Here is a 21,191-nt window from a genome sequence, read left to right on the forward strand (position 1 = left end):
TCAACCACTGGTCAGATACAAAAATCAAGTCCAGAGTGTGTCCCCCTGTGTGAGTAGGACCATGAACTAACTGGGTCAGGTTCATGGCCGTCATGGAAGCCATGAACTCCCGAGCTGCCTCAGATGTTTCACCGATGGACGGCAGATTGAAATCTCCCATGACAAGAAGCCTAGGAGTCTCAACCGCCACCCCGGCTATTACACTGAGGAGATCAGGCAGGGCTGCTGCTACGTGGCAGGGAGCCAGGTACGTAATCAGCAGGCCTATCTGTAACCCATGACCCCACTTCACAAGGAGGGACTCACAACCGGCTGTCTGAGGAACAGTGGCTACCCTAGGATCAAGACTCTCCTTTATAATAACCGCCACCCCTCCACCCCTACCCTGAGCCCTTGGCTGATGGAATGCGCGGAAACCTGGTGGGCACATCTCTACCAGGGGGACTCCCCCTTCATGGCCCAACCAGGTTTCTGTAATGCCTGCCAGGTCCACTCTCCCCTCCTGAATTAGTTCACAAATTAGGGGAGCTTTGTTAGCCGTGGACCTGACGTTGCATCACATCAGCCTAAGGCTCGGGCCCTGAGACTCTGAGCAACCCAGGGAACGAGAAGAGCTTTGGGGGTTGGAGCGTGACACCGCTTGAAGACAACGGTTGCGTGCTCCCCTAGCATGATGTGGCCCCCTGCTCCCACCATATCTGCCCCTCCCAACCATGACCTTGATGGAGCAACCTCTTTCCATACAGGTATTAAACCCCTCCATTCCCAGATCTGCATATCTTATGGTATAATTCTGTGCCGGATCTGGCATCCTCTTTAAAAAATCATATTTTAACCCCTCCCTCTGTGGGTTGCCCCCCAAATCCCACCCCGCTCCCATCTACCCTCTTTTTAGAAATCTTTAAAATATTGGATAAGAAATTAAATAAAAAGACCCTCAACCCCTTCTTTGCAACATGCCACCTCTCGGGATTCCAAAATCCGTCATCAAGGTAGGCCCTCGATAATGTGGAGGGCCAGGTCTGTGAGAGAGGGGAGTCTCGCAGAGCAAGAATCTCAGCCGCTGAGTACATCCGGTGACCAAGGAGTGATCTTAGAATGGCCAAGAAGGGGCGTTGGTCCTACCTGAGACGCTCCTTCTTGTTGGGTGGAGACAGCAGCCAGCATGGGTAATCCTCATCCAATCAGCCTGAAGAACTGGGTCTATCCAAAGCTTAAATCCTGCCCTTGTTGCCGGGTAGACCAGCTTTTGGCGAAGACTAAGGAAAGACTCGGCGTGTGGTCAAGCGAAGAAAAATCCAATAAATAAGTACAAGGACAGCCTGGCACAAAATAACGGGAGGGTCTGGCTGCTGTCTCCACCCAACAAGGAGCTCAGGTAGGACCAACGCCCCTTCTCCATTGTGGGTGGAGACAGCAGCCAGCATGGGACATACCCAAGTTCACTGTCCCGAGACCTGGGAGGGGCCAGGCTGGACCGGAACATCCTCCCCATCAACATCCCTCTGCAACACCAGCCGACCAAATGCTGCCTCAGCAGAAGCAAATGAGTCAATTTTATAATGCTTAATAAATGGAGCCGGCGAAGTCCACGTGGCCGCATGACAAATCTCCAGCAGAGGAGCCTGAGTAGCCCAGGCTGCCGACGTAGCTGCGCTGCGCGTAGAGTGAGCAATCACATGAGGAGGTCGCGGCAGGGAGCGGAAGTTGTAGGCGGAGGCAATGGTCTGCCGGATCCAGCGACTGATAGTCGAAGAAGATACCTTGAGACCCAAAGAAACGGGCAAGAAGGAGACGAACAAAGCTTCTGAATGTCGAAAGGATGCTGTGTGTTTAATATAGATGCAAAGGGAACGGCGAACATCCAAAGTGTGCCAACGACGTTCGCGAAGGTGAGAAGGACGAGGGCAGAAATTCGGGAGGATGAGCTTTTGGGAGCGATGGAAGACAGAGTTGATTTTTGGCACGAAGGTTGGATCCAGACGGAGGATGACACGATCCGAATGGAACACGCAAAGATCCGGCCTGGTGGACAAAGCAGCCACTTCCGATATGCGACGAGCCAAAGTGATAGCCACCAAAAAGGCGACTTTACACGACAACAAATGCAGACATGCTGTCCGTAGAGGTTTGTAAGGAGGCCCCATGAGAGCTTCTAAAACAAAAGGTAGATCCCAGGTAGGATAGCGGTGCAAAACAGGAGGGGACAAGTTCGTGGCCCCGCGAAGGAAGCGTCGAATTAGGGGATGTTGCACCAATGATGAGAGGGCTCCACAGGTAAGCACCGAAGAGATGGCCGCAACCTGGCATCGAAGAGTGTTTGGAGAGAGGCTGTCCGCAAAACCTCGTTGGAGGAACACCAGAATGTCCACTATCGAAGGCTGTAGGACAGGGACGCCGTTCCTGTCACACCAAGAGCAGAAAGACCGCCAAGTGGCCGAATAGATTCTGTTAGTAGAAGGACGACGGGAGGCCTGGATTATCTGTATCACATCGGCCGGGATGTTAGCCATGCTCAAAGAGAGCCGCTCAACCGCCAAGCAGTCAGATTGAGCCACAGTAGATCAGGGTGGTTCAACACCCCTTGAGTCAGAGTATCTGCCGCAATTGTGATGCGCCATGACGGAGCGATCGAAAGGGAAATCAAGTCCGCAAACCATGCTCTGCACGGCCAGTGCGGAGCCAGGAGAATCAACTCCGCCCGTTCGTCCAATAGCTTGCGGATCACTCTGGGAAGCAAGGACGTTGGGGGGAATGCGTATAGAAGGCCGTGAGGCTAGGGAACTCAGAGGGCGTCGACGGCTTCCACTTGAGGGGCCGGAAACCGGGTGAAAAAACGAGGCAACTGAGCATTCGCTGGAGTCGTGAAGAGGTCCACGACTGGAGAACCGAACTGAAGGACTAGGCTCTGGAAGATTCAAGGATGGAGCCGCCACTCCGCATTGTCCACTTGTTGCCGGCTCAGCCAGTCCGCCTGAATGTTGTCGACGCCGGAGATGTGCTCTGCCCGAAGAGATCCGAGATGATGTTCTGCCCAGAGGCTGACTTTCAAAGCCACTGACAATAGGGACTTCGACCTGGTGCCCCCCAGTTTGTTCAGATGTGCCTTGGCGGTTACGTTGTCCGTCAAGACAAGGACATGAGCTCCGGCTAGTAGTTGACGGAATGCCCTGAGGGCCAGGAAGATGGCCTGTAACTCTAGCCAGTTGATCAGGCGGCGAGCATCCACATCGTTCCATACGCCCTGGGCGAGCTGACCCTGACAATGAGCCCCCCAGCTGTGGAGGCTGGCATCCGTTGTCACCACCACCCTCTGGGGCTCGAGAAAGAGGGAACCCGCTGAAAGAGCTGGGGACCGCCACCACCGAAGGGATCTGCGAACAGCTGGAGGAAGCAGGATCTGTCTGGATGACGTGCCTCTGCCCGCTTTCTGTAAGGGTAAAAGAAACCATTGGAGCTCCCGGGCGTGGAGCTGCGCCCAAGGAACAATGGCAATGGCAGAAATCATTTTCCCCAGGAATTGGGAAAGAACATATGGGGAGACCCTCCGAGATCCCTCAACTTTGACCACCAAATCCCTCAAGCTGACCTGACGCTCAGGGGAGAGGAAAACTTTACCTTGAAGCGAATCAATGAGAGCCCCCAAATGAACCAGAGAAGTGGAGGGAGACAGATGGCTTTTCTCCAGGTTAATGGAAAAACCATGAGCCGCTAACGTCCTCAGGGTAAACTGAATGTCCCAGACAGCTTGGCGAGTGGAAGATGACAAGATTAGAATGTCATCTAAATAACAAAGGAGCCGGATCAAGGAGAGCCTAAGATAAGCTGCCAATGCTGCCAACACCTTAGTAAAGGTGCGGGGAGCGGACAAGAGCCCAAAGGGCAATGCCCGACATTGATAATGCACCCCCCCATAACAAAACCGCAAATAACGTGTGAGAAGGGAGAACGGGGATGTGTAAATAGGCCTCAGTCAGATCGATAGAAGAAAGGAGATCGCCCCTCCTAACACCGTCAAGAATAGATTTAAGAGTCTGCATCTTAAATTTCCGATACACCACGTATCAATTTAACCATTTTAGGTCCAGAATGGGTCTCCACCCCCCCGAGGACCTAGGTACCAGAAAAACTCGAGAATAGAATCCCGTCCCAATTTCACCTGCAGGGACCAGTTGGATAGCCCTGATGGAAAGGAGGTGATGAATAGCAATGTCCATAAGAGCCCTCCTCGCGGAGTTACGAGAAATGGGACAGCAGACAAAGGTGCTCGGGGGAGGGGAAAGGAATTAGATGGCCAACCCCGATCGTAAAGTGGCCAGGACCCAATTATCCAAAATAGACTTCTCCCAAATGGCTGCGAAGAGAGCCAATCTACCGCCAATGGGAGGGTCAGAGATGCGACTAGTGACGGCGCCGGTAGGAACGACCTCCTCCCCCTCGAAAGGGCCGTTTGGACATGAAGGGTTTTCCCCGGGACATCCTATCTTGGGAACCCCGAGACCTCCCAAAATTGTTGAACGGCCGCGGAGGAAGGAAAAAGGCGGAAGAAGTAGAAGGACCCCCACCATCAGAGGCCCGAGATTGAGGCCGAGTAGGATAAGATACATAACGAGAGTCCCCCCTACGAAAAACAGGAGCCAAAACATTCTTTTTGTCACGAGTCTCGGTCAAGAAGGGTTCCAAAGCATCCCCAAACAATCGGACCCCTCCGAATGGAGTAGCAGCCAACCGCCACTTATGCCTGGCATCCGCCTGCCAATGGTGAAGCCAGACCAAGCAACGGGCAGCCACCGACGATGCCAACGACTTTGCCGCAAAACGGGCGGCACTCAGAGCTGAATCTGCAGAAAATTGAACTGCTGCAATAATCTTGTTGAGGTCTTGTTTAATCCGCGCGTCGTCCGGGGAAAGCTTCTCCTGTAACTGGCGGAGCCACAGCAAGGTGGTGCGATTAAAAAAGGATGCCGTGGAGGATGCCTTGATAGCCCATGCAGCCCCCTGGTGTGCCCTCTGGAGAACCAGGTCAGAACGATGCTCCTCAGGTCGCAATCCCTCATCAGGGTCTCCGGGAACATTAACATTAGGTAGAAGGACAGCCACAGGAGCATCCACAGACGGTAACTGCAATAGCGAGTCCAGGTCAGAAGCGACATTAAAATTCTTCCTGTCATTAGAAGAGGGCAGGGGAGCCGAGCCAGGAGAGGCCCACTGTCGTTTGACAGTTTCCAGGAATAAAGGTGGAGCAGGAATAGAATTAACCTGTTTAGTCGGCTCTGCGAACATGGGATCCAGAGTCCCGGGAGGAACAGATGCAGAGGGCTGGGCCACTGGAGATGACAGTTGGGCCGTATTAATGGCCTTAAAGAGCAAGGATTTAAACAGAGCCTGCGGGAACAAACCAGACACGATGGGCTGATCCGGAGGAAGGTCATCATCATCAGACAAGCCGGAAACGTCAGCATCCTCCATATCAGACAATGTAGACTGTTGAGTGGCCTGTGAAACAGAGGGAGAAGAAGGCTGTCCGGAGATAACCTGCTCTGTAGAGTGACGTCGTTCCGGGGAGACCGATCGCACCAAACTGGCCCTGCTCGGAGGGTGAGATCTAGCAGCCAAAGATTTTTGTACTGCCGCTTCGATGAGCTGCTGTAAAAGGTCAGAAGACAACAGGTCCGGTAAGGCCGAAGGAGCAGAAACAGCAGCTTCCTGCGATACCGCTGGAGTCGGGGTGACGGTCGCAGTGGAAGGCTCAGAACCCCACAGGTCAGAAGTGGATATTGCGACTGGACAATCCCGAAGAGACAATTGGTCAGGGGTCGCAGGGCGAGTCTCATGCGGGGCCGTCACATCTGCCGTTGCCACTTGTGTCACACCCATAGAAGCACTCCGCTCAGCACATGCCCTATCACAAAGTTTGGTAAGCACTTTATCTCGGCGCTTTTCCACTTTAGAGGAAGTACCGCCATGTTTTTTATGCCCTTTGTGATGCGAATGCAACCTTGGGGGTGGAGTTGGGGCTTCCACAGAAGCCTGGGCAGAAACTGGCCGGGTGCCATGTGCTTCCTCTGAATGGCCAGCAGAAGAAGCTACGGTATTGCCACCGTGCTTTGTTTTAGCGACTGCTTTGGGCATGGTGCTACAGAGCAAGTAGTCAGTCAAAGGTGGTGAAGGAGTTAATGGGGGAGCGCGGAAACTCCACAAAGACCTTCAGTATAGGACAGGTCAATTCAGCCAATCAAGGGGGGAGCGCGGAAACTCCACAAAATGGCCGCCAAAGCAGTCAGTAATCAAAACAAAATGGCGGTCGTCAGTAAGCAATGGAGGAAATATAGCCCAATCGAAGGTGCCTGTCACATCCACCAATCGTGAGAAGTAAGGGCAGCACAAGTCTCCTGGAATAATTGGAAGGCAGTTGAGGGCGAGCAGGGGAGAGCCGAATGCCAAATGAAAGGGAAAAAGTCCCAGCTGACAGGTGGTAATAGGACGGCACGCCACACGGCCGCGCAAGCGTGCAAACTGTAAAAGGCTGCAGGCAGGTCCCCACGCAGCAATTTAGCAAACAGAGGGGTGGAAACTGCAAATCCAAGGTGCAGACGGCAAAACGAAGCAAGCAGGCATAAAACGAGGACGCGCTGCACCCCCGACGAAAAACAAAATGGCGGCCGCCACTCAAACGGTGCGAAAAACGGCCGAAAAACAAAGGAACAGGGTACCAACAGTGTTAAGATAATGCAGTTCGATAAAGTCCCCCAACAATCTCCTCTACAAGTTCAGAAAAACGGCAGAATAAACAGGGTAATGGAATTTTTCACCGTTTCCCCAGGGGAAGGCCTTTAGACAAGGGGACAGCCCCCAGCCACCAGGAACAAACTCACAGTACAGTCCAGTATCACCAAGTCCAAAGGAAGATGCAGAAATCGTAGTCAAAGGCAGTCCAGAGTCAAATCACACCAGAAGAGACAAACAGTAATCAAAATCCAGATAATGAGAGACAGCTAGAGACCACACCCCAGCCCTGACTGAAGGACTGAGTCAAAAGCTGGTCTACCGGCAACAAGGGCAGGATTTAAGCTTTGGATAGACCCAGTTCTTCAGGCTGATTGGATGAGGATTACCCATGCTGGCTGCTGTCTCCACCCACAATGGAGAAGATGACATAAGTTCTGAAAGTCTTAAAATTATTCAGAAAATTGCATATATTTCTATTATCCTTAACTTTTAAATTTTGAGATTTTACTACTTTACATTTGCAGCAATTCAAATTAAGAGAGAGAGTAAGGTTGACACTACCAGGAGAAAAAAATTCAAAGCTTTAACTTCTCACCATGCTATCATCACCTTGAAGTCAATTTTCACCTTTTTCACTGGCTGAATCTGTTATCTTACATTTTGCTTTGGGGCTCATGTGTTCTTGCAATATAGCAGTACTGGATTATGAGAATTCTGACAAGCATGTTTGCTATAAAAAAAAAAATCACAATGCTTATATTCTTGAAGGTAGAAAAGCAGATTCCAAACTAATTCTATAACAATTGGTGAAATAAACATAAAAATATGAATACAGTTTGAGAGCAACTATAAAAACAAATCAGTGGGTTCAATTAGTCAAATATAAAAGTGAATAAGAATAATCAAAAGAAAAATAAATATATCAACCATTAATTCTGACTTTTGCAAATACGGTTCTGTCTGTTCAACAAGAAATGAGAGATCAGTCAAATCTTTGAAATGAAAAGAAACTACAATAACTAAAATGCAGGGACACAAAGGAAAGTATGGAATCACAGCTTGCAAGAAAAGAATTAAATTTTCTTGCATGGTATTTTGATGTAAGTTCTCCTTGTGTTCAGTATTAGTTAAAAAGCATTACATACACTCCATGTAAAGTAATAGGTCAACAGGCTTCCAATCACAGAGATGATAAGTTAATCTTCTGCATCATATTCTAATTAAAGCCGTGTGGTGAAATATCAGTTAGTTTTTAACCCTAGAATTTAAACTAATTCTATCAAAATTAATTTAGGATTTAAATCATTTTAATTTAGTTTAATAACAACAATACTTATATCAAATGTTTCAGATTAAAGTACTTTTGTTCAGAATTTCAATTTCTCAAATATGCCTTGTATCTTACCATATCACTTCATTCCCCTTTCTCAACTTTCCAGGATGCTATATAAATATCAAATATGGTATCTCTTACCATAATCCTTAGCTACTCCAAAGGTAATGTATGCATCTCTGAACATAAACATGAATGTAATTATGGAAATGCAAAATTCCACAGTTAGAGAACAAACACACTATTAGGATATAGGTGATTCTCCAAGGTAGTTATCATTCAAAGATGCTGGACTATATCTCCCATAATCTTATTCACTGGTAATACTTGTTTATATTAACACAACTAGAAGGTGCCAAGTTAAAAAAGAGGGACTTGAACTTCATAGCTGTTTTACTATGTACCACGCAGAGTAGGATCTTCCAAAAGAACATCTTTCCATTATTTTAACTCTACAAAAATAAGGTGGTGGTGGGGGGGGGTTAGAAAGACTTAGAAGCAAAATTAGTATTAGTAATAAATTGTTTATAATTATATTTCCCAGTGCTGTGGAGTCGGAGTCGGAGTCGGAGTCGGAGTCGAGGAGTCGGAGGAAATTTTGGGTACCTGGAGTCGGAGTCGGAGTCGAAAGTACAAAAAAACCCCAAAAACTGAGGAGTCGGAGTCGGAACATTTATCTCCCGACTCCATAGCCCTGACAGTGCTGTGGAGTCGGAGTCGAGGAGTCGGAGTAAATTTTGGGTACCTGGAGTCGGAGTCGGAAGTACAAAAAAACTGAGGAGTCGGAGTCGGAACATTTATCTCCCGACTCCACAGCCCTGATATTTCCCACTATTAAATTTTACAAAATTATTTTCCTAGGAGTCAATTGAAGAATTCAGAATAATATATAATTATAACTAATGCAGCATGTATATAAAATACTTTGGAGTCAAAGGACTGCATCCTGGAATGTCCTAATCAGAGCTCCGGATTGACTATTCTGCTTGTTCCAGAAGTGGTTCTATCTCAAAATAGCTATCACAATTTATTTCATGTTCAAAATAGCCATTCCAAAGTCAGACCATTTCTGGCACCCATGAAATATCTTGTACACTTCTGTAGTATTAACTATACAGAATAATTGAGAAGTGATATTATATACTGATTAAGCAAAATGGAAAAATTGCTACTTAATGAAACCATAAGTTCCTGAAGTAACAAAGAAACACAGGAAGGGGAGATCCTGAATGCCCCCAACTATTGAGGCTTTTATTCAAGTTACGGAAATGTTCAGATTGCTGAATCCACCAACATTTTCCCAAAAAAAATTATATATGTAAAAGGCCCATATAAAGGAGTGCCCCACAAGTGAAAATGCTCCTCAACCAAACATGGCATCAAGAACGCCACAAAAATTGAAGTATTTTATAGAGAAAGTGAAAACATAAGACAGAACCTTTATACCTACGACACTGTGTGGAGTATGGAAAATCAAGATAAACATATGAGTTAATAAAACATGTTTCTAGAATCCTTATGGGAAAAAGATAGATGAAATCAACAAGTTCAACAGGTAGAGGATACACTATATGGTTAAAATCAGTTTAGAACTAGTATGGATTTCCTTTAAATTTAAAGCTAATCAATTAGTTTTTCATCTGTTTTTTATCATTCAAGCCAACTTTAGGTTGAATTATTTTTATTTTAGACAGGGTGGATATAAATGTCTTTACTTTAGCTTCTGTAAATTGGACTCAAAACATCTCTTCCTAGAGCTAAAATGGGAAAAAGTATAGAAGTAGGAAGAAGTTGTTTCTCAAAATAATTGGGAAATATGATATGTCTATCAAGTAAGCATTAAAGACTTTTTTATGAAGTATTTTAAAAATATATGTAATATCTGTAATAAAATCATGTTTTTTGTCAGTGTATAACAGTTCATGAATTGGAATAGACATGGTAACAGGTCAGCCAATAGGGACTCTTTGGTGATTCAGACAGTTTGGAGCCAGGGCGTGGCGTAGCTTGACTGTTATGTATAAAAGAGTTGGTTTGTCCTTGCGTTATTGCATTATTGCTTCTGTACTTCTGGAGTCTAAGTTCTGGTTCTGGCTTCTGCTGTATGGGCATTGTATACATGTATCATGCTTTATATTTCAGATATAAAGAGGTTTCTTTTATACATGAATCCTGCTGATTTATTTACTTGTATGTTGGTTGGATTGCTGCAAACTCTAACAGGTTATGGGCCCAGAGCACACCAGACACAGTAAAACTGAATTGTAATTAAGTTGCAGGACAGCCTGGGTTATAAGTAAAAGTCTGAGAAGGCTTGCAGGATAGCTGTTGATTTCGAGGAGAGCTCTCTGTCTCGATTGAGACAGAAGAATTAAATTATTTGGGCTGCAAAGATGGAATGCTTCCTGAAGGCTAAAGGAGCTCTGGGATATTGTTATTAATCCACCCCAAACACCATTACTAGCAGCAGATCAAAGGCACTATGATAAGGCACTGGCCTACATCATCTTAAGTTTAGAAGATGAACAATTCCTGAATGTAGCTAATTTAAAAACTGTAAAGGAGGTGTAGGAAGTTAGCACCCACCCCTCTCCTAGGAAAATGAAATATTCTAGGAAATATTAAAAATGCAGAATATTATATTTAAAGGAGAAACCAAGGCTGGGTCAGATTATCTACAAAACAAAAGACATGGCCCTCAGAACATGATAGGATTAGCCCTTACTCAAAATTCAAATCATGAGACCAGAAGCATTGCAGTGAGACTGGCTAGAAAATAGCAGGCTCCGATGAGCTCCATGAAAATTCAGCCAGACAAACCACTGTTGGGGGGTCTTCAGACCAGACCCCTCCTGTAGGGACAGTGAAGAAGGAGAGGCACCTTGGACAACCAAGAAGAACAGGTACGTTTCTTGAAAGGTCGGAGGCAGTTCTTCAAACTGGCAGCGGGGGTGGCGGCCATTAAAAACAACCGCTTTGAAGCAACAGGAATAAGATTTTGTGCAGGAGCGATATCTGAATGGAGTACTGGTACCAGGTGAGTGATTGGCCAACTCATAGGTAAAAAAGGAAATTAAAAAAAAAAACTTTAAAAGGTGTCCCGGCAAGGAAACGAGCAGCTAATTGGCACTTGGGAATTTTAATGGAGGGAGAAGAACAAAGAGAAAGTTAAAGTATTAAAGCCCAAAAAAGAAAACTTTATATTTGGATTTAAAATTTGATTTGGAGAAATTAAAACTAATACAAGAAAAAGAAACCCGAGGGAAAGCACTTTTTAATGAGGATTTGAATTATTCTTGGCAGTTTTGACATTTGAAGGAAGAACAAAGAGGTCAAAACCCCTAGTTACTCCCATATAACACTTCTCCTACGTGAGTGCACTGGTTACCAGTGGTTCTCCGGGTCCGCTTCAAGGTGCTGGTTCTCACCTATAAGGCCCTACATGACTTAGGTCCGGGATATTTGCAGGACCTTCTTCTGCCTGCCTCTCACCGTCCTGTTCCCTCACATAGGGCTGCTCTCCTCAGGGTTCCGACAGCGAGCCAATGTCGTCTGGCGGCACCCAGGGGTAGGATGTTCTCTGTGGGTGCTCCCACCCTCTGGAATGAGTTGCCTACTGAGCTCCAGATGGCTCCTGATCTCCACTCCTTCTGTCGGGACCTGAAGACTTGGCTGTTCAAGCAAATAGGCTGACTCTGATTCTGGGTTTTATTATTTATTAGTTAATTTGGTTTAAAATGGGATTTTGTTGTACATGTTTTTAACTTATGTTCGCCACCCTGAGTCCTTCTGGAGAAGGGCAGCATATAAATTCATGAAATAAATAAATAAATAAAATATTAAAGCCTAAGAAAGGAAATTTTACAACTGGATTTAAAACTGATTTTGGAGAAATTAAAAACACTAAAAGGAAAAGAAAGCTGAGAGAAAGTATTTTCTATGTGGATTTAAAATACTTTTGTAAGCTTGATACTTTGTTGTTCTGAGAATTGTGGATTGGAGAGAGACATCTGTTGGTGGAAAGAAAGCACTATAATGACCAGCCTGAAAATTGAAGGAAATAAATAGCAGTGACCTTGATCACTAAGAAAACTGTGAGAAACTTTAAGGAGTGTTTGGTTTTTTTAAAACTGCTCAGTCTTGACTTTTAAAGGAGGTGAAAAACAAAAAAGCTTTAAATTGGAGTGGATTGAACAAACATTTGAACTGGATATTATCTGGAAATAAAAAAGAGACTATATGGACTTAAATCTTAATTAAATATAAGTTAAAATATCAACAATTTTTTTAAATTGACAACATGGAGTCTTGGATGTGCGTGGAATTAATTGAGATGTTTAAAAACATGCATGAATCATTAAAGGGCAATAAAAAGTCAGAAACTTTTTATTCAGAAACACATAAAACAGGAAAAAGAGAATATGAGAAGCAAGAAAGTAATATTGAAGGAAAAGGAATTGAAGGTAAAAAGTTAGATGATTACACTAGGATTTACAGTGTTAAAAAAAGAATGGATAGGGGGGAATATTCCCCAAAAAATAATCCATCAAAGAGAAAGAAATGGAAGAAGATTAGGTAAAAGCTTGGGGAGAATTATGCGAGTAATAGACTCAAAAGTTAGAGAAAGGATTCAGGAGAAAAGATACAATAAATAATATAAATATAAATAGAAGTAGAAGTAGAAATAGAAATAGAAAAGAGAATTGTATGAAGGGAGAAAATTACTAAGAAGTGGAATTTTGGAGATTCCAAGAGAAATCTGGTTAAAAGGGGAAGAATAGCGGAAAGGAGGAAGGGAAATAAAGTATATAGTAGTAGATCCAAGGAAACTGTATTAACATTAGTAATTGTGAATGTAAGAAGCAAATATGATGATGTATATTGTTTATTGTAAAATGGAATAGCAGATGAAATATGAAGTGGCAATTTGGTTCAATTATGAAAATAACTGAAATCAAGAGACAAAATTGAAATGTTAAAAAGTGTGATGAGGATTTTGAAAAAATATGTTGTAAATGATGAAATAAAATAAGTAATTGATGCTATAATAAGAAATTAGGAATTAAGAACAGATAGTGATATTGCTTATTATGTACTAAGAAGAGATTAAGGTAAGATATGGAAGATCAATTAAGTTAAAGGGTTTCAATGTAAGAATTGAATAAGATGAAGTATATTGTTTATAGCCACAAAGTATGATTGGGATTTTGAGAAACATATTTTATAAATGGAGAAATAAGATAATTAATTGAAGTAATGCTAAGAAATTAGGATTTGAAGGGCAGATGGTGAGATTGTTTATATATTATGTATTAAGAAAAGATTAAAATAAGATAAAAAAGTAGGGGAAAGAATATTATGGCAGAAATTGAAATATGTAAATTGTATTTGGAAAAAACAGAAAAGATTGGAATAGATTATAAAAAATAATATATAACTATGTTATAAGTTGTATAAGATGTGACACGGTCAATACTCTGTTCATAAAATATGAATGTGAAAGAAAAATTTAATAAAACTTGTTTAAAAAAAAAAAGATCCAAATCAGGACAAGGCTATTAAGCCATAATAGGAATTGCCCCAAACCCTTTCATTACATCATCACTAAGCAAGATTCAACCAGGCCTGGACTCAAGACAACCTACAAAGTTACCCCTGCGTGGCCCCATGGGAGTCTGACAACCAATCAGAGTACATTTCTTACATAGGAACAGGAAGCTTCAAGGTGGGCCCCAAAAGAGGATATAAATCTCTCTCCCCTTCTCACCCATGTGCTCTTTTTTGCCAAGAACCTCAAACCATGTGGTCCTGTCCACCATTAAACCATCTTTCCAAGCAGTCTCCATGTTTCCAGTGTAATTCTTCCCACTTGGAATTGAACCCAGATGGACGTTTCTTCCAACAGAGGTTTGGCTGAAATTAAGAAGTGTACATGTGAGTGTGTAAGCATGCAATATTGTGCAATTATCAAGACAATTGTACAGAGCCAGACTGTTACCACAAGAGAATGTGGAGAAGCATTTGCTGCAAATGCAAACTTTATTTATTGAATTGGAACAGCGTGGAATGCAGATTCCTGAGTCTCAAAAAGTACTGTCGGTGTTAAATAGTCTTGATGAAACGTGGGACATTGTTTCAGCTGTTTTTGAGTGCAAACCAGAACAGGACTTAAGAATGGAAGCCCTTAGAGCCTGTTTGATTTCTGAAGAAAACAAACTCCATTTTTAAAAAAGCCACGAGGAGAAATTCCTGAGATGGGGGCCCAAGGAGCCCATGATAAGACTCATCTAAAGAAAGACTTTTTGCAAGGAAGAAAGACAACAGATAGACAAGCTGCTGTTGCAAAAGTTAGCTATTGTAATAACAGGGACAAATGGTTAATAAACAGTGGGACTAGTCAAACAATTATTAATAATTCTAAATTGTTTTTCAGAATGGATCCAGCTGGAGGAGATGCAGTAGTCTTAGCACTGGAAAAGGCAGTGTGCTGATTCCATATCTGGAGGAAAAGTTTAGTAACATATTATGTGTGCCTGAAATTGAGCATAATTTGCTGAGTGTTTCTAATCTAGACAAACAAGGTTATGAGACCACATTTGTAAATGGGAAGTGTCTCATAAAACAAAATGGGAATGTATGTACACAGGGCATAAAACAGGATAATCTTGGTGTGTTGCAGGGACAAAAGGTTCAATGTGCCCAAACATTTGGAAATGTGGCACAACATGATCCATGCATTCATATCTTGCATAGAAAGCTTGGCCATGCCAGCTTCAGAGTTTTGCAAAAGATGTAACAGTTTGGAGAAGGATTAAATTTAAAAGGATGTAAAGCATACTTGGACTGTGCAGTATGTAAGTCATTAAAGTCCAAGGCATTTCCTGTAAGCAAGAGTAGCACAAGGAAGACAACAAGAACTCTAGAGCTGGTACATGTAGATTTGGTGGGGCCAATGCAAGCCAATTTGGGAGGAGCAAAGTACTTGCTGGTCATTGTAGATGACTACAGCAGATTTGGGTTCTGCTATTTACTAAAGAGTAAAATAGAGGTCCTACAGAAATTTAAGCAATGGGTAAGCTTTGTAGAAAGAAGGTATAAACAACAGGTATGGCAGCTGCAAACTGACAGAGGTTTAGAATTCATGTCAGCAAATTTTCAACAGTGGTTGGGACAGTTAGGAATAAAACACAGGCCGATTCAACCAGAAGCATTGTGGTGAGACAGTAGGGGAATAGCGGGCTCTGATGAGCCTTGCGAAATCCCGGGATGACAAACCGCTGTTGAGGGGTCTTCAGACCGGATCTGTCTTGTAGGAACAGAGAAGAAGGAGAGGCACCTTGGACGACCAAGAGGAACCGGAAAGTTCCTCGGAGGTCGGAGGAAATTCTTCGACTCGGCAGCGGGGGCGGTGGTCATTGTGGCTGCCATAAAGTGGGGGCAACCGGACCAAGTTCTGAGCAGAAGCGGTGATTTGGACGGAGTATTGATGCCAAGTGAGTATTTGCCAGCTCACAGGTAAAAAAAAAGAAATATTTTTAAATTGTTAAAAGATGCCCCAGTGAAGAAACAACAGCTAATGGGCGTGGGGGACTGTGAAGGAAGGAAGAAGAACAAAATGGAAGTTTAAAGTCATAAAGCCCGAAATGGAATTTGATTTTTGGATTACAATGTGTGGAGATAATTAAAATATTAGAAGAAAAAAACCATAATAGATGAGGAGAGGATTGGGAAAAAATTTAAAATTCTTTTTTGACCACTGAAGGAAGAATAGAGGAATATAAAATTAAAGGCCTGTAACAGACTATTTTTTAAAAAATTGGATTTGGAACCGGATTTTAAATTGGACTTTGGGGAATATAAAATTAAGAAGAAAAAGATAGAAATTGGTAAATATCGATAACGTGGATTTAATAAATAAAATGGATACTTTCTGTTGATTGGAATTGTGGATTGGAGAGAGACACCTACAGGCACTTGTATTTTGGGGAAAAAAAACTTTCTAAAGTGATAAGAGCGGTGGGAACATTTGAGGAGGTTTTGTTTGCTTGTAAACTGTGTGACCTCGACAATGAAAGAAGGTGGATTATAATAACTTAAAATTGGAACAATGACAACTCGGAAATAACAAAATGGAAATTATTAAAAAGATGCATATATCATTCAAAGCGGAATTAAATGAAATGATTATAATGATGCATGGAAAACCTAAAGCTGATGAACAAATTGTGTTAGAACATATCCAGGTGGATAAAGAAACTATGAATGAGAAGCAAGAAAGTGACACTGAAGATAAAGACGAAGATATTGATTATGAAAAATCAAATGATTATGTGGGGAGTAACAATGAAAAAGAGGCGAACTGGGAGAAAAAGGATAAGTCTAGGAATAAAGGGAACTTTAAAGATTACATTGGGATTAACAATGACAAAAATAGAGAGGTTGGAAAGAGACAAGGAGAGAAAGAAGGGGGAAAGAGAAAAAATAGAAAAAACTTGAAAGGTTACACTGGGATTAAGAGTAGGGAAATAAAGCTGAAAAGGAGAAACAGGAGAGCAGATGGAAATACAGGGCAAGCTAGGAGAGTAAAGGACTTTAAAATTAAGGGGGAAGAAAAAATAAGAAAGTGAGAAAATGAGATAAAGGAAGATAGGAGTATCTGATAAAAGGGAAAAGGAAAATATGTTTCATATATTTAGAACTATAAATGAATTGAAGTAATATCTATAAGTATAAATGAATTTTAGTAAGTTCAATATATGAGATAATAATACTTGAATGTTTTTAATTGTAATAATGGAATTTAGTTAAAGCATCTGAAATTATAGTTATTGTGAAAAGGGATCAATGGATTATTAAATAAGAGGAGAAGGTAAAGTTGAAAATTAACTTTGTTTAAATTATATATAAAGTAAGGGAAAATTATTTAGAATTATAAATGAATTGAAGGTATATGAAACTGTAATACTTGGAATGTTTTTAATTGTAATTATGGAATTCAGCTAAAGCATTTGAAATTATATTGTATTGTGAAGATTAAGTTTGTTTATTGTTTAACAAGAAAAGATTAAGATACTATTGGCAATAATTTAAATTAACTTCTAAAATTATTATTATGGTTTATTATGAAGAGGTGTAGACAATATATATATTTGAAAAAGCAATTGAAAAATGGGTTTATTTTTTAAAAAACAATGGGAATTGAGAAATAGAAATGAATGACTTAATATTATAGACTTAAGTGAATTGTAGTAAGGTATTTGATTGTAGTATTTGAATAAACTGATAAAGAAATGGAAAAGAGGGAAGGAAATGGATTATGAACATATAATATCTGTGATTGGAACAATGGAATTTAGGGAAAACACTTGAAATTATATTATGTTGTAAAAAAGGAGTAATAGGAAAATATTTGAATAGGATGATGTAGAGTTAGGGTTAAGTATTAGAAAAATGATTGATTTTAAATCAAGGGTTTTAATATGGAGAGCAATTTAATATGGAGAGGAGGAAAAGAAAAAGAAAAATTGACTAAAATTAGAGATTAGGGCGAATGGTAATATTGGTTATATATCAGAAGAAACAAGGAAAATAAAATAAAAATTAGAGAGAAAGAATGTTATGGCAAAAAGTGAAATACATCAATTGTGTTGGGAGATAAGTAAAAACTGTAGAAATTTGTGACTTGGCCAATACTCTGTTCAGAAAAAATGCATTGTGTTTGTTTGTGTATGTTTGTTAAAAAATAAAAAAAACTTTTATAAAAAAAAAAAGGAATAAAACACAGACGCACAAATCCGTACACAGCAGCTGAGAATGTTGTAACTGAGAGGGGGAGCGGTATCTTACAAACAATGAAGGACTCCCTGCTGGAGAATTCTGATCTGAACAGGTCATATTGGGGTGAAGCTATGTTGACCACTAATTATTTAATCAATAGGCTATGGAGTTCCTCAATTAATGATACTCCGTATGCAGTGCTAAATGGGAGAAAGCCATCTCTGGCATATTTAAGGGTGTCTGGAAGCAATACATGGGTGCATATTCCAAAAGCAATTAGGAAAAAATGTCAACCAAAGGCTAGAAAGCTCAGGTTTACAGGTTATGAGCCTAGCTCAAAGAGTTATTGCTTTAGTGATGGGAGCAAAAGAATAGTTATTTCCAAACCTTCTAGTTTTGCAGAGCAAAATTGGAACAGAATTGATGCCAATTTTTGGGATGATCCACTTAGTGATGGTGACTCACTTAGTGATGGTAACTTAGTGATGATGTCAGCGTTCAGGGAAGAGAAACTGAAAAAGAACAAGAAAAGGAGTCAGGAGAAGATGATGACCTGGATATGAAGCAAGAGAGGATTGGAACACAAGAGCAGTCAATGCCATGCAGGTCAGAGTGATGGAACAAGGGGATTCCACTTGACAGGTATTCTGCTGGTGAGGTTAAGGTGTTTAATGTGTGGTATGAGCCAAGAAACTATCAGGAAATATTGGCACTACCCAAAATTGAACAGGTAAAATGAAAAGAAGTCATGGAAAAAGAAATGCAAGCCATGGGTGAACATAAAGTATTCACATCTATGACTTTGCCACAAGGTTGCAAAGCCGTAGGATGTAAGTGGGTGTACAAAAAGAAAGTACTACCCAACAATGAGGTACAATATAAAGCAAAAATAGTGGCACAAGGTTTTTCACAAAGGAAAAATGTGCAATATGATGAGGTATTTGCACCAATGGTGAAGAGTGAAAGCATAAGGTTGGCACTAACATTGGCAGCGGCATGTGGCCATAAAATTTGGTATTTTGATATAACTACTGCATTCCTCAATGCAGAATTAGAGGAAGAAATTTATATGGTTCAAGCACCAGAGTATGAAAGCAAAAAGCCTAACACTGTATATAAATTGAACAAGGCCATTTATGGGCTGAAGCAGTGAGCCAGGAATTGGAATATCTGTTTATATATGGTATTGAAGGATCTTGGGTTCAAGAGTTGCAAGGCTGATGGTTGCATATATACTGGAAAGTTACAAGGTGGGGATTGTCAATTATTAGTATTTGTGGATGATCTCTGTTTCATTGCAAAAGATTTGTCACAGATAAAAGAATTTGCTAATCAATTAGAGAAAAAAATTGAATTAAAAGATTTGGGTGAAATAAAAAACTATCTTGGTGTAGAGATACAAAAAACTGAGAAAGGTGGTTATTTTCTCAGTCAAAGAAGAAAAATTGAACAGCTGTTGGAGAGATACAACATGAAGGATTGTAATTCTGCTCCAACACCTATGAGCACAGATTTTCACAACAATTTGGGTGAGGACAAAGGTGAAGCCTGTGATCAAGAGATATTATCAGTCTGCAATAGGGAACCCTGTCACAGTGGTCCAGGTCAGACATAGCTTGTGCAGTAAACATTTTAAGTCACTTTACTGCTACACTAACACAATCACATTGGATGGGTATAAAAAGGATTCTCAGGTATTTGAAGGGAACTGTGAACTTGGGTCTTCAAATACAGGTCTCTGAAGAATTGAAATTAAAATGTTATGTTGACAGTGATTATGCCAATGATGTAAAAACCAGAAAGTCTAATTCTGGAATTGTGGTATTGTTTGGAGGGATTTTAATTGGTTGGAAGTCCAGAAAACAAACAACTGTAGCCATTTCACAACAGTTCACAATGCAGATGACACAACAGTGATTGGTCTCATTTGAGACAATGATGAATCCGCATACAGACGGGAGGTTGAACAATTAGCCTCGTGGTGCGACCAGAACAATCTGGAACTGAACACACTCAAAACTGTAGAAATGGTGGCGGACTTTAGAAGAAACCCTCCCATACTACCACCTCTTACAATATTAGACAATACAGTATCAACAGTAGAGACCTTCAAATTTCTAGGTTCTACCATATCTCACGACCTAAAATGGACATCCAACATCAAAAACGTCATCAAAAAAGCACAACAAAGAATGTTCTTTCTGCACTAACTCAGAAAGCTCAAACTGCCCAAGGAGCTGCTGATTCAGTTCTAAAGAGAATTATTGAGTCCGTCATCTGCACCTCTATAACTGTCTGATTTGGTTCTGCAACCCAACAAGACAGACACAGACTTGAGAGGATAATTAAAACTGCAGAAAAAACAATTACTACCAACCTGTCTTCCACTGAAGACCTGTATACTGCACAAGTCAAAAAGAGGGCTGTGAAAATATCTACAGACCCCTCACATCCTGGACATAAACTGTTCCAATTCCTACCCTCAAAACGACGCTATAGAGCACTGCACACCAGAACAACTAGACCCAAGAACAGTTTTTTCCGAACTGCCATCACTCTGCTAAACAAATAATTCCCTCAACATTGTCAAACTAGTTACTAAGTCTGCATTACTGTTAATCTTCTCATTGTTCCTATCACCCATCTCCTCCCACTTATGACTATATGGCTGTAGCCTTGTCCTTAAGATTTATATTGACTGTTTCCTTATGGCTATCATTAAATGTTGTACCTTATGATTCTTGACGAATGTATCTTTTATGCACCGAGAGCATATGCACCAAGACAAATTCCTTGTGTGTCCAATCACATTTGGCCAATAAAGAATTCTATTCTATTCTATTCTATTCTATTCTATTCTATTCTATTCTATTCTATTCTATTCTATTCTATTCTACAGCAGAGGCAGAATTTATCGCTCTGTCTGAACTTTGTTCAGAGGTAACTCGGTACATACAGCTGTTAAAGCATTTAAATATAAAAGTAAATGAAGCTGTAATGGTGTTTGAGGATAATAATGCTTGCATAAAAATGGCAACAGGTGACAGAGTAAAGAATAGAAGCAAGCATGTGGGTATTAAATATTGTAATGTAAGAGAAGCCATCAAATGTAAATTAATTAGCTTGCTTCACTGTTCTTCAGAGGACAATCTGGCAGATATAATGACCAAGCCATTGGGTGGAGTGAACTATGGGAAGAATATTAAGTAATTTGGTTTTATGTCTATTCCAGTCATGAAGAGAGGAACGTCAGTGTATAAGAGTTCATGAATTGGAATAGACATGGTAACAGGTCAGCCAATGGGGACTCAGTTTGGAGCCTGAGCGTGGCTTATCTTAACTGTTATGTATA

General features: G+C 41.4%; 1 protein-coding gene across 8 annotated transcripts in view; it reads right to left on the reverse strand.

The window, feature by feature from the left end:
* The window catches only part of CMC1 (C-X9-C motif containing 1), a 148,459-nt gene that overhangs the window by 118,962 nt on the left and 8,306 nt on the right, over positions 1 to 21,191 (reverse strand). For 2 of the 8 annotated variants that reach the window (XM_087892542.1, XM_060685806.2), the window contains one exon: positions 13,830 to 13,975. The exons of 3 other annotated variants lie outside the window; for them this stretch is intronic. In XM_087892542.1, coding sequence (XP_087748668.1) covers positions 13,830 to 13,908 — 79 coding nt within the window. In that variant the 5' untranslated portion in view covers positions 13,909 to 13,975. Of the gene's footprint in view, positions 1 to 13,829; positions 13,976 to 18,226; positions 18,352 to 21,191 lie in introns of those variants that run through there. 3 more of the 8 variants (XM_087892543.1, XM_087892541.1, XM_060685805.2) reach the window with 3 other exon arrangements.

This window comes from Pantherophis guttatus, chromosome 4, assembly GCF_059756535.1.
Source record: "Pantherophis guttatus breed Tessera chromosome 4, ASM5975653v1, whole genome shotgun sequence".
In the NCBI taxonomy this organism is placed as follows: Eukaryota; Metazoa; Chordata; class Lepidosauria; order Squamata; family Colubridae; genus Pantherophis; species Pantherophis guttatus.